The sequence below is a fragment of the Pecten maximus genome, chromosome 4, assembly GCF_902652985.1.
Source record: "Pecten maximus chromosome 4, xPecMax1.1, whole genome shotgun sequence".
In the NCBI taxonomy this organism is placed as follows: Eukaryota; Metazoa; Mollusca; class Bivalvia; order Pectinida; family Pectinidae; genus Pecten; species Pecten maximus.
In genome coordinates, this window is record NC_047018.1 from 13687082 (window position 1) to 13701437 (window position 14356).

The 14356-nt window shown below is 38.5% G+C and overlaps 2 protein-coding genes across 2 annotated transcripts in view; one reads left to right on the forward strand and one right to left on the reverse strand.

Moving 5' to 3' along the window:
* Positions 1 to 10840: 10840 nt before the first annotated feature.
* Positions 10841 to 11877, reverse strand: LOC117326395 (stress protein DDR48-like). Its single transcript, XM_033883141.1, has 2 exons — positions 11756 to 11877; positions 10841 to 11354 (listed from the first exon to the last, which is right to left on the reverse strand). The coding sequence occupies exons 1-2, from the start codon at positions 11875 to 11877 to the stop codon at positions 10841 to 10843; spliced, it is 636 nt and encodes a 211-aa protein (XP_033739032.1).
* Positions 11878 to 13288: 1411 nt separating this feature from the next.
* LOC117325305 (potassium voltage-gated channel subfamily B member 2-like) overlaps positions 13289 to 14356 on the forward strand; it is a 184738-nt gene continuing 183670 nt past the window's right edge. Inside the window, exon 1 of the mRNA XM_033881423.1 lies at positions 13289 to 13327. Within this exon, the coding sequence (XP_033737314.1) occupies positions 13290 to 13327 (38 nt within the window). The 5' untranslated portion in view covers position 13289. The remainder of the gene's footprint in view (positions 13328 to 14356) is intronic.

A 14356-nucleotide genomic window follows, 5' to 3' on the forward strand; every position in this document is an offset into this window, starting at 1 on the left:
CAAGGAACGTAATGACATACTTTGTAACCAAGGTAAGTCATTATATACTTTGTAACCAAGGTACGTCATTATATACTTTGTAACCAAGGTACGTAATGATATACTTTGTAACCAAGGTACGTCATTATATACTTCGTAACCAAGGTACGTAATGATATACTTTGTAACCAAGGTACGTAATGATATACTTTGTAACCAAGGTACGTAATGATATACTTTGTAACCAAAGTACGTCATTATATACTTTGTAACCAAGGAACACGGAATGATATACTTTGTAACCAAGGTACGTAACGATATACTTTGTAACCAAAGTATGCTATGATATACTTTGAAACCAAGGTACGTCATTATATACTTTGTAATCAAGGTACGTCATTATGTACTTTGTAACCAAGGTACGTCATTATATACTTTGTAACCAAGGTACGTCATTGTATATTTTGTAACCAAGGTACGTAATGATATACTTTGTAACCAAGGTACGTAATGATATACTTTGTAGTCAAGGTACGTAATGATATACTTTGTAACCAAGGTACGTCGTTATATACTTTGTAACCAAGGTACGTAATGATATACTTTGTAACCAAGTTACGTAATGATATACTTTGTAACCAAAGTACGTCATTATATACTTTGTAACCAAGCAGCACGTAATGATATACTTTGTAACCAAGGTACGTAATGATATACTTTGTAACCAAGGTACGTCATTATATACGTTGTAACCAAGGTACGTAATAATATACTTTGTAACCAAGGTACGTAATGATATATTTTGTAACCAAGGTCCATCATTATATACTTTGTAACCAAGGTACGTAATGATATACTTTGTAACCAAGGTACGTAATGATATACTTTGTAACCAAGGTACGTAATGATATACTTTGTAACCAAGGTACGTAATGATATACTTTTTAACCAAGGTACGTAATGATATACTTTGTAACCAAGGTGCGTAATGATATACTTTGTAACCAAGGTACGTCATTGTATACTTTTTGACTAATGAACGCCGTTATTTACTCTTTAACAAAAGGACGCTATATATTTTCTATATAGGACTGAATGTAGTTTAACTCTTGCAGGAAATCGTTATATGTCGATGTTTTAAATCATACAATAAAAATCATCAAAGAGATATATTGCGTTGTCACAAAGGATAACGTCAGAGAAAATGCTCAGAGTCATGCAAACAAAAGTAGACTTGGGTTTGTTATAGACCACGTGATCCATTTCGACAAGGTTGACTTCCATCAAAAACAGAGACGTGAAACGATCTAGTAGAGTTGTATGTCCTTTAACTGACCCTGTGAACTAATATTACCCTTTATTTGCTAGAATATTTTTTTCGTGTAACTATAGTAACAAGTCATTAAGGAGATCAGAGCTATTGAGATATTCTACCTGTATCGCCCTTCGGCAGAGACTGGAAATCTAATGCAGCATCGTCTTCACTGCTAATGACAAGTAACCCGTTTTACATGATTTCAGCATCAAAAGTTTTGGATAAAAACTGTTTTGAACTTGTTACCATGGTAATAGCTCATCTATTCAATAATTGACGTGGAAATATCTTGAGAGACTCTAAACGTCCACTGTATATACCTTCGTCTCTGGATTAAATACCGATAAAAAAATACAGTAAGCCATCAAGTTTGAGTCTAAATTTGTTTTAAATTATTTCCTGTACCATAACTCATCATATTTATAGAGGTATTCCGTAAATGGCTCCAATAAAGTAGCTTATGAAATGAATTACTGTGTACTACGGTTACCATGGTGAAGTGTTTCCAAACATCTCATCAACAGCTTCATCAATGTTTTAATAAAGGTCGAGACTCATCAGGCAGCACGGACAAAAACGGATTTACGGGGTATACCGCGATCAATACAACAGCTGACGAGGATGGTTATACTGGGGACACTGTAAATCACAAGTCATATTCTCATATTCTACTCCGAACCTTACTTATACCGGGCAAATCCCCTATCCCTACCCCTATGTTTCTGGCGTGTTTACCTAACACCCACCAACAATCACTCGAACCATATTTCTGCTAATTAAACATCCCCCCCCTCCCCCCCCCCCCCCCCCCTTTTCAGAACGTAAACTTTCTCAAAATAACACATCTGTTCTGCAAGCTACAGATAACAGTAAATGTTAAACTTGACAAGACTACATCGTTTTCTTTGTGTTCCTGTACACGTCACTTTGAACGTCACATTGTTCACGGAAGTGGTGGAGAATACCTGGAATTCCGGAAAGAACAAGGCCACGTGTGGTCCTGAGTGGGGAGTGAGGCCAGCAAACATTGGGAGAAGAATTAGGTTAGGCATTATCCTGAGGACGGAATGAGGCCAGCAGATTAGCCAGGAAGAACGAGGCTAGACGTGATCCTGTGGAGGGAATGGGGCTAGAAGGAATGCTGGGAAGAATGAGGCTAGGTGTGATCCTGTTGAGGGAATGGGGCAGGAATGCTGGGAAGAAGGAGGCTAGGTGTGATCCTGTTGAGGGAATGGGGCTAGAAGGAATGCTGGGAAGAAGGAGGCTAGGTATGATCCTGAGGAGGGAATGGGGCAGGAATGCTGGGAAGAATGAGGCTAGGTGTGATCCTGTTGAGGGAATGGGGCAGGAATGCTGGGAAGAAGGAGGCTAGGTATGATCCTGTTGAGGGAATGGGGCTAGAAGGAATGCTGGGAAGAAGGAGGCTAGGTATGATCCTGAGGAGGGAATGGGGCAGGAATGCTGGGAAGAATGAGGCTAGGTGTGATCCTGTTGAGGGAATGGGGCTAGAAGGAATGCTGGGAAGAAGGAGGCTAGGTGTGATCCTGAGGAGGGAATGGGGCAGGAATGCTGGGAAGAACGAGGCTAGGTGTGATCCTGTTGAGGGAATGGGGCTAGAAGGAATGCTGGGAAGAAGGAGGCTAGGTATGATCCTGAGGAGGGAATGGGGCAGGAATGCTGGGAAGAAGGAGGCTAGGTGTGATCCTGAGGAGGGAATGGGGCAGAAATGCTGGGAAGAAGGAGGCTAGGTGTTATCCTGAGGGGATCCTGAAACAAGATATTGTACTCCCCCAGCCCCTACGTTCCAACTGTTTCTAGACAATTTACTCCCCATTATATAACTATACATGTAGTAATGGTCTTATGGACCTTGGAACGCAGGCGACAGTTCTTTTTCTCATTCTCTGCTTTAGAGGAGTTCTGCCGTTAACTCAAGCAGTACAACAAAGTATACTGCTAAGGTTCACCCGTGTTTCTCATGTTTGGGACAGATACCTTATCTCACCATGAATCGATTCATATAACGTGCAGGGGACAGCCAGTGTGTTGCCATCAGCTTCTAAAAGGAGACCCAGCTTCAGAATTACCGTGGCTGTTTTAATGAGGTAACCAGCTAAAACACAAGCAAAATAGCATTATACCTTAAAAATGATAAAAGGAAATAGGAATTCTTAATGATTCCATTGTCGGTTCATCACTTCAATTTAGTCAGCGGTAGGAGAGTTTGTTGTAAATATTTACACATTTCTACAATAACACCACATGCATGTTAAGATAAAAAATAAAATAAAAAGACAATAAAACATCATTGGTGATTTATAATGTTGTTTTTAATTGTGTAAATTCAGGATATCAAAAATATGACTATGAAACAGTTCCATGATAAAGTCCCATTTACCAGGAGTACTGGCACACCTCCAGCGTGTATAGACAGAGCTACTAGGATGTACAGTTACCGTCTGTATCGGGGAACATTTTTATATACGTATCGTCTCTACACTGTATGTATTGCACACCGTTTGAGATTAGAAGTCGTTACGAAATCTACCGTCGTCGGACGGGTTGTTAACTTTTGATACAGTGAATAAACCACGTACGAGTTTGGTATTTGGTAGCTAACATGACTTGTCTGTACCTTATCCACAAATTATATGTACCAATGTGTGATAGTCGCCGGAAACTGGACCGTTTACGTAGGCTACACTAACAGTAGTTTATCAATACGGCAAACAAATTTAAGACTTCTTCGGGGAACAAGATATTTATTACATTTTTGCCTGTGAAATATAGAAAATTATCAAACTCACCAAACTGATATTTTCACTGTCGTGAAAAGCAGTGAAGAACTAAGAATTTGCAGTGAATAGGCCTATTAAAGATTTTGTAGTGAAAATGTAATGTTTTGCCGGAACTACTTTCCTGTTCTAAGAGTTGTCCCCCTTGATCGAACTCCCCCTTGCCCCTTGGCATTGTTGTCGTCTGCTAAAAAAAATAATGAAAGCATCTTAAGGCCTCATTCGAAATGTACTAAAAAGAAAATTCAATGGTTTGCCGTTTAAATATCAAATATATTTCACGAGTATGACAGATTTTTTTTATACTTACGCGACTGCGTATTTATATTAAAAAAACACCCCATACTCGTGCTACACACTCATGAAAATATATATAAAAAAACAACAACAAAAAACCTGCATTATTAAACGGCAAACCATTGAATATCCTTTATATATTCAAATAGCCAATATGAATATATCACAGTGTATATAATAGCCTTTGTCTGTGATATCAGCAACTGTTTCAGATTCTTGTATACACTTGTATTTTAAGTCGTTTTACAAATGTCCAAAGTTAACTTATTTTCATCAATATATAATAGTAAATGAATTTGTTTTTCCTCCTCAAATATAGTTTTCTTTCTTCAAAACATTGAAAATTCAATACAATTACAGACAGAAATAATACAATAAGCCATGTTAACTTACAGGCATATATATATTAATATACTGGAAACTAATGAAATCAACAGATCTAGTAGCAGGTACAAATTACAAATTCACAATTGTAGGACTTTAAATGACTGATAAACACATATAACACAATTTTGTGGTATAAATTAAGATGAGTTGGAAAGCCCAACACCGTCGATGTACCCCAGCCGGTGTAACGTTGAAAATGGACCCCCGTTGGAAATTGACCCAAGGTCAGTTTTCTACGTTGAATATGGAGCCTGGGTCAGTTTTCAACGTTGAATATGGACCCCGAATGCCGTTGAAAATAGGTCGTGTCATTGAGAAATGACAGCTTAAAAGGTCAATTCTCAACGGATGGTCTGTTCAAAATTGACAGTTGAAAATTGACTGTTCAACACAATCTTCACAGATCTGCTCCATTTGACATAAACTGCATGGTACATTGATCTCTCTCCCTGTAAGCGCCCTCTTTTGAGTAGGTATTGGAATTACATTAGCTCTACATATTTTTGTTCCGATGGGTACTTTTGATATAATTTAAGCACACTCTCAGGCTATCGGATATTCAATCGTGGTTTTTTAATACGAAAGTGTCGAGACAGTGAGAATGACATGAAATTACGTGGTTTGAGGTCGATATTTCCACCAAAATGTGACGTCACAATCACCGGAAGGTGGGACAATCCGGGAGAATCGTACTCAAACCACGTAATTTTACGTCAGTTTCACTTTCTTGAAGTTCCCGTTTTGTTTGCGGTAAACCTCCGTTGTTGATGACCATATTGATTGGTCCTCAGACTTCCTATAGTATAACACGGTCGTGTCCTGACGCGCCATTTCATGTACAACAGATTCCTGCGATCTCTAATAGTCCAATGCGTTAATCTAGCAATCCAGAGATTCCGGGTTCGAACCCTAACAGAGACATGAATTTATATTTGATTAATTAAGCTTGTATTACTCGTGCGCTTTTGTCAGCTACAACAGTTAATGTGATATGATATTATTTAATCAGCCTCAAATGTTGGGTCTCAACAAAAACAAATGTGTCAGTTTTCTCCGAATTGTCCCTAAAGTTTTTTGTTATTAGATATTTGTAGGGTATGTTCCTTGTACTCAAATGTTGGGTCTCAACAAAAACAAATGTGTCAGTTTTCTCCGAATTGTCCCCAAAGTTTTTTGTTATTAGATATGTGTAGGGTATGTTCCTTGTTCTTTAAATCACTTAATCTCGTTGTACGTCTTACTTTCCATGGGTATCGCAGGGAAATGCAGTTTCACGTGGCACAAACTACAAGCATGAAGCCTAATCACGTCATTCCCGCCGAGTGGAGCGTGAAAGACGTGTAAATTTTGCGCGGATCAAACTACCACGAAAACTTGATCACGTGATTCCCACTGAGTGGAGTGTGATGCACGCAGAAATTTCTCGCTCTTCAAACTACCGCCAAAGCTTGATCACGTGATTCCAACCAAGTTGAACATGAATAGTCTTGAATTAACAGGGACATAAGACTCAGTTATAGTACTCTGTGTGAGTTGGCCCTATATCTTACCATAAACCACCCTTTTTACAGGGGAGTTATATTTAACGACATGTAACTAGAACACTGATAGATCAGAAATGACACATGTTATGTGGTCATTTATGTCCCCCATAGTCACGAAATACGATATGTCGTATATCGAGATGCACGACATTCTACAGTTCCCTCGTTTAGCCAGTGATTACATTTGAATGTCGAAAGTCGAATGTCGAGCTGCACAACATTAAAAAGTTCCTATCTTGACCATATTTTACGTAAGGGAAATCTATAAATGAATAACTCATCGCTTGACCTTTGACCTAGTGCCCTTGACATTTTGGTATGGTCGATTCAGCCATATTAATCGTGTCGACAGGGCGGGTTTAGTAACGGAATGGTAAACCATTTGTAACGAGGTCAGTTTTAAAGGGGGTTGATACTCCACGGGTCGGAGTGAAGAATGCGCTGATGGTTCAATTTTCAACGGGATTCAGAGTCAATATTAAACGTTTCAACGAGGGTCCATTTTACACCGGCACCGCTGATGCTGACTAGGTGACAGTCACGTGACCGAAGTCTCTCGTGGCCACCTGCGATGGCCCCTCGATCTCATCCATGAGCTCACGATGAGAACATTGTTCTCACGACAACCACTGAAAAAAAACAGTGTGATAATTTGCTTGATGGAAAATAACCACTTCGAACAAGCTGTTCTGTAAAGTTTTGAACAGATCAAATGTTACTGAACTGAATTGCATATCAGAATTGATAAGTGTAGCTCCCGTGTTGTAAGTAATATACATGTACGTTACACAGTCGTTCATTGTATCTAGTTTACCTTCTGTTGTCTATAGACCAAAGTTACTTATCGTACAGGTGAGTCTAACCGTGAAATAAATCTGACAAAATTACTTGGAAACATTAAAAAAAAATGTTTTTCTCTAAAGGTAATTTGTTCGCACGTTTCAGAAGAAAAGTTCCCATGCACATTATAGAGCAGTCGGAAACACGACTCGGTCCCATACACATTATAGAGCAGTCGGAAACACGACTCGGTCCCATACACATTATAGAGCAGTCGGGAACACGTCTCGGTCCCATGCACATTATAGAGCAGTCGGAAACACGACTCGGTCCCATACACATTATAGAGCAGTCGGAAACACGACTCGGTCCCATACACATTATAGAGCAGTCGGAAACACGACTCGGTCCCATACACATTATAGAGCAGTCGGAAACACGACTCGGTCCCATACACATTATAGAGCAGTCGGGAACACGACTCGGTCCCATACACATTATAGAGCAGTCGGAAACACGACTCGGTCCCATACACATTATAGAGCAGTCGGAAACACGACTCGGTCCCATACACATTATAGAGCAGACGGAAACACGACTCGGTCCCATACACATTATAGAGCAGTCGGAAACACGACTCGGTCCCATACACATTATTGAGCAGTCGGAAACACGACTCGGTCCCATACACATTATAGAGCAGTCGGAAACACGACTCGGTCCCATACACATTATAGAGCAGTCGGAAACACGACTCGGTCCCATACGCATTCTGTTGAGATACCACCAGGATCAACTCCAGTATCATACAAAAAAATGCGCAGCTTCCTTTTCATTGATTTTCCTTTGCGATTTAGTACCGCGAAAGTTATCAAACCTATTTCATAAACAGATATTATTTTCGGCGTAAAATCAGTACATATCCTCGTTTTATATATTGTATCTGAGCATACCTCTCTTACTACTATGATAGATATAGGCTGTAACAGATACGTACTGTATGGAAATCAATATTGGCACTATCATACAGTAAAAATTAATTTACGGGTGAGGAGTAAATGTCATTATAAATATCTTTAAGAGTGTACATGTATAACAGAACCGTGTACGACAATATCACAGATACAATCACAATGTATCAATCAACTAGAGTTTATCAAGTTTAGATATAGAATTAGGCCAGTCGCTTCTGTATAACTATTTTAGAACTTTAATCGATAACACCAGGAAACCCCCGAATAAGTAAAACGCTTACCTAGACACGCGTTACAGCCAATGTTAATGTTATATTGTACACGATATTATTATATACATGTACACAGCTATTCACTAACTAGTAATGCACTTATTGGTACATAGTATAACATATGTATATCCGGTATTTCACTTATTGTACATAGTATAACATATGTATACCCAGTATCACACTTATTGTACATAGTATAACATATGTATATCCGGTATTACACTTATTGTACATAGTATAACATATGTATATCCAGTATCACACTTATTGTACATAGTATAACATATGTATATCCGGTATTACACTTATTGTACATAGTATAACATATATATATCCAGTATCACACTTATTGTACATAGTATAACATATGTATATCCAGTATCACACTTATTGTACATAGTATAACATATGTATATCCGGTATCACACTTATTGTACATAGTATAACATATGTATATCTGGTATTACACTTATTGTACATAGTATAACATATGTATATCCAGTATCACACTTATTGTACATAGTATAACATATGTATATCCGGTATTACACTTATTGTACATAGTATAACATATGTATATCCAGTATCACACTTATTGTACATAGTATAACATATGCAGTATAACATATGTATATCCGGTATCACACTTATTGTACATAGTATAACATATGTATATCCGGTATTACACTTATTGTACATAGTATAACATATGTATATCCGGTATTACACTTGTGACACCTATTAGTATGTGAATATTGTATTACTCTTTTTTGTACTCGGTATTACACTTATTCGTACATAATATAACATATGTATACCCGGTATCACAATTATTCGCACACAGTATTACACCTACATTTGTATTTGCACACGGTATCACACTTATTTGAACATGAACATTGTATTACTTTTATTTGTACAACTGATTTGTACAAGGTATTGCACTTACATGTATGCACACACGGTTAACACCTGTATGTACAGGTATTACCCTTTCTCAGTTACCTAAAACCCATATGGCTTTGTCAAGCGCACAGTATTACTTCTACTTAATGACGGACCTTCCGAGTTCAATATCAGTCTGAATACTGTTATGATTCAGTTCACGGGTGTACGTCCCGGGATCGACCTAGATCGGTGAGTTTTGTTCATTCTCGTTTCGACTGGGAATCACTGAGTGGAGCAGAATTTATGGAATGTTAAGTTCCCTCATGTTGAAGTAACTTTGAAGGTTAAATCTCGCAAAGATTAATCTCAGAAGTATCGACTTTGACGGTATATATGACGGTATATGTCAGAATATGTACCGTTTTAGAGTTTATCGACTTTCCGGGACACGCCGTGTATAGTGTAATACAGACATGCAGTACGACAGGGTGTTTTGGACGAATCAGACTTTTTATTTTACGGGTTGCTTGGAGATAGATTGTTAGTGGTATGTCCGTCGGTGACCAGGTGAAATGAAGTCTTACGCCTAGAACATTCATTCTGCTAGGTGTACGTTTGAAACCTCGATACACTGTAGTACTTTAACCGGCTGGAGATTCTGTGACTGAGAATGTCCGCACGGAGTACAACAAAGCACGTCACGTACAGGTAACTGGTAGTATCATTGTTGTAATCAGATGTTTATGGACGGGGTAGGTAACCTGACGTCCGCTTCATCAAAACTACTATTGACATTCATGCTAAATTTGGTGTATAGATATTTATTATGTACAGCAATTAAAAAGTAAGAAAAACATTGTACAGAAAACATAGACAAATACCATGTATAGCGGTTCGTGTTTTACATGTTAATATAAAATTAAGTCACTTCGGGTATACTTTCAGCATTTTCAGCATCAGTTAACTGTATTGAAATGACCAACGAAGTGTGAATGGCAAATCGATTCGACTTACCTTTGTTTACTACGCTCCTCCTCGAATTTTCCTGTAATTCAGATGTTCAGCAATTTTCCTTTTAGTTTGCATTTGATTATCGTATGTACTGTACGCATGCACACAAGTAATTTTGTTTTCGTTCCACATTTTTTATTACATATAAATGCCCCCAAAACAGAACCCTACTGGTTCCGTAGTTAGCGACTGCATTGGTTTTGTGGTCTGTGGCTCCATTGGTTCTGTGGTTAGATGTTGCCTTGGTCCAATTATCAGTGACTCAATTGCTTTCGTGGCCAGTGGATCCAATGGTCCCTTAGTCTTGTGACTCCATTGGTTCCTGATATGTGGCTACACTGGTTCTGTAATCAGTGGCTCCATTGCTTCCGTAATCATTGGCTCCATTGTTTCCGTAATCAGTGACTCCATTGCTTCCGTAATTAGTGGCTCCATTGCTTCCGTAATCATTGGCTCCATTGGTTCCGTAATCATTGGCTCCATTGCTTCCGTAATCATTGGCTCCATTGCTTCCGTAATCATTGGCTCAATTGTTTCCGTAATCAGTGGCTCCATTAGTTCCGTAATCAGTGGTTCCATTGCTTCCGTAATCAGTGGCTCAATTGCTTCCGTAATCAGTGGCTGCATTGGTTCCGTAATCCGTTACTGCGCTAGTTCTGTAATCAGTGGCTCCCTTACTTCCGTAATCAGTGGCTGCATTGGTTCCGTAATCAGTGGTTCCATTGCTTCCGTAATCAGTGGTTCCATTGCTTCCGTAATTAGTGGCTTCATTTCTTTCATAATCAGTGGCTCCATTGCTTCCGTAATCAGTGGTTCCATTGCTTCCGTAATCAGTGGCTCCATTGCTTCCGTAATCAGTGGTTCCGTTGCTTCCGTAATCAGTGGTTCCATTGCTTCCGTAATCAGTGGTTCCATTGCTTCCGTAATCAGTGGCTCCATTGCTTCCGTAATCAGTGGCTCCATTGCTTCTGTAATCAGTGGCTCCCTTGCTTCCGTAATCAGTGGTTCCATTGCTTCCGTAATCAGTGGCTCCATCGTTTCCGTAATCAGTGGTTCCATTGCTTCCGTAATCAGTGGCTCCATCGTTTCCGTAATCAGTGGCTCCATTGCTTCTGTAATCAGTGGTTCCATTGCTTCCGTAATTAGTGGCTCCCTTACTTCATTAATCAGTGGTTCCATTGCTTCCGTAATCAGTGGTTCTATTGCTTCCGTAATCAATGTCTCCATTGCTTCTTCCGTAGTCAGTGGCTCCATCGTTTCCGTAATCAGTGGCTCCATTGGTTCTGTAATCCGTTACTGCGCTAGTTCTGTAATCAGTTGCTCCATTTGTTCTGTCGTTAGTGACTATTAGTTCCTTAGTGAGTGGCGCCATTGGTTCCGAAATCAGTGGCTCGATTGGTTCTATGGTCAGTGGCTCCATTGTTACTATGGGCAGTGGTTCCATCGGTACCGTGGTAAGTGACTCTATTAGCCTATGGTCAGTGGTTCCATTAGTTCCGTTTTCAGTAGCCACATTGGTTGTGTGGTCAGTGGCTCCATTGGTTCATTAGTCAGTGGCTCCCTTGATCCCTTCGTCTGTGACTCCATTTGCCCCGTTGGCAGTCTCTCCATTGGTTCAGAGGTCAGTGGCTCCATTGGTTCTTTGGTTAGTGACAAGTAGTCATGGGATTAGTAGCTATCTTAACTAGCGCGTGGTCAGCTGTTGAGCTAGACCCATTCTAGGCGACCCAGAAAGAGTAAGTGATTATGGTTACTGATAAATGCATTCGTTTCCAACAACATTGCTAACGGGGAATGACCACTAGTCAACGCTACTGCTGCAAATATATACATTTAGAATATATATAAAGATAACCCTAAACGTAAAAACGTTCACTTGTAGGAAACGGATACAAAATGAGCCAATCAAAAACATGATAGCAGTTCTTCCTCAGACTCCAATAGTCCATGGCTCAACATCCTTGTTCTTATTCTTCCCTGCTCGAGATCGAGTCTATATTCCTAACGGAGTGTGTAAGGGGGGAGATAAAATATAATTGCAGATTGTTAAACATAGCATAGAAATGAAATCATTATAGGAAGTGAATACAATAATGAATGGGTTTATCGTTATATTCTCCTTGTTCATTTCTATGTCGTTAAATATTGATATGTTCCTAATACATCTGTTAGAGTTAAGGTAATATGTACAATGTACCTGACTCATTTCACCTGATATTTGCAGTAGAGGTACCAGGTATGGTGATGAGCTACCTAACTCATTTCACCTGATATTTGCGTAAGTGTTAAGGTCATTATTATTTCTTTATTTCCTTCAAATTGAAGAGTTACAAAAAGAAATATACATTGTTGTCAAAATACAAATAAAGTACCATCAATTGGTAATTGAATGAACATAAACACATCAGTTAATTACAGAGATGAAGGTATAAGGTATTACATTATAAAATAGTTAAATAACTACAGAAAGAAAGGTCACGTAAATAGCAAATAATACAAAATCATTACAATGCATGTGAAGCCTGAGGTTTCCAGGGGTTGTGGAGAGCCCTACCAGCAAAGTCCTCTCAGGCTTTCACAGGCATTAACACACACCAAGTAAGGGGGATATAATAATAATTAAAAAAAATAATTAATTAATTTTAGTTAATTAAACAGTTATTAATTCGGCACTACTCCTGTAAAAAACATTGTATGCAATACGTGTATTACTATATTAATGCTGATACAACAGCAACATTTTGTCAACAAAAATAGCACTATGCAGTACAAATATCACATGATCAGATGGACTTAATATGTAGGGAGGTCTAGTCATCTGATATTTTCGTTACAGTCAATGTCTGGTGCTGTCTCATTTATTTCATCTGATACTTGCGTTAGAGTAAAGGTCATACGCTACCTAACTCACTTCACCTGATAGGTAGAGCTCAGGCTAACTTGCTGGATGTATGATATATTATTATATATATGTTTAACGGACGTCCTCACTGATAAATGTATATTTACAGTATCAACATCTAGATCTGCTATTGTCTTTCAGACGAATGTCCACTGTTGTTGTGTCGCCGCCTGGACCCCAAACGTAAGTTCAATTTTATTACGTCATAGCTTAAAATACCTCAGATCAAACCTAGATCATAAAAATCATTCTTTATCAGGTAACGCTTATTCACAAAAACATACTTACAGTAAATCTACAATGAAGCCAAACCTTGTTTTGTTTAAGGCAAAGCCTTGTCCTGTCTACAACTGAACAAATGATTTTAATGTACAAAACAATTCTCTATATCGGACATGTATTTCTGTTTAATAAAGTGTCTCTTTAGTTCGGACACGACATATTATAATAGAACCTTTCCGGCTACTTGTTTTATTGTCAAAGCTCTGTCCTGACACTTACTATTGTATACAATAGAACTTACAAACCACAGTGGACTATTGATAGGGTAAACGTTACGACATATTTTTTATATATTATCACATCTGCTTATTCTGTATCACTACATGTACTTCTGTAACAATACTGGACAAATAATGTAGTCTCTGGATTATTCAATTTGACAAATTGTGAATAAATGAAGTTATAATTACAAATCATTTGGAATCACTTCAAGTCTGTATTGACGTGTTTTTTTATTTATTTATTTTTTATTTCAACAAATTTTGTTGTACAATTAATACAAAAGGATAAGACAACAGGCCAGTCTAGGTCTTTTCCTAATTGTATTGACATTGTTACTGACTTGACGGCAAACTTCGCGAGATGTACTCACGTTCTGGCAAGCAACTCCTAATATCTTAACGGAAACCGATCGACTGTTGACACACGGACAATTCTGTCCCGTCAGTGGAATGGGGGATAACTCGTATGGATGACTAGACGTTGTTCAGTTGTAAGAGTTGTCTTTCCTAGTGTTGTCACGGCTTTGATACACAGACCCGAAACTTGTGATATTTGGATTTAATCGCATTGATGTTCCAAATGCATGCGTTTGGGAGTATTCCTTGTTAATTAAACATGTTTCTTATATCTGTTAAACACGCACGTAACTCGGTGTTTTTTTGTACGTTAAGAGACGTGTACGAGAGTACAAAACCTGTACAACGTACA

Bases quoted from the DNA above. Each gene is read 5' to 3' on its own strand.
- LOC117326395 (XM_033883141.1), bottom strand. From the start codon at position 11,877: ATGGAGCCACTGACCTCTGAACCAATGGAGAGACTGCCAACGGGGCAA. The intron at 11,355-11,755 runs GTGGCTACTGAA...CACTGATTACAG, and splicing joins CCACTGACCACACAACCAAT to AAGCAATGGAGCCACTGATT.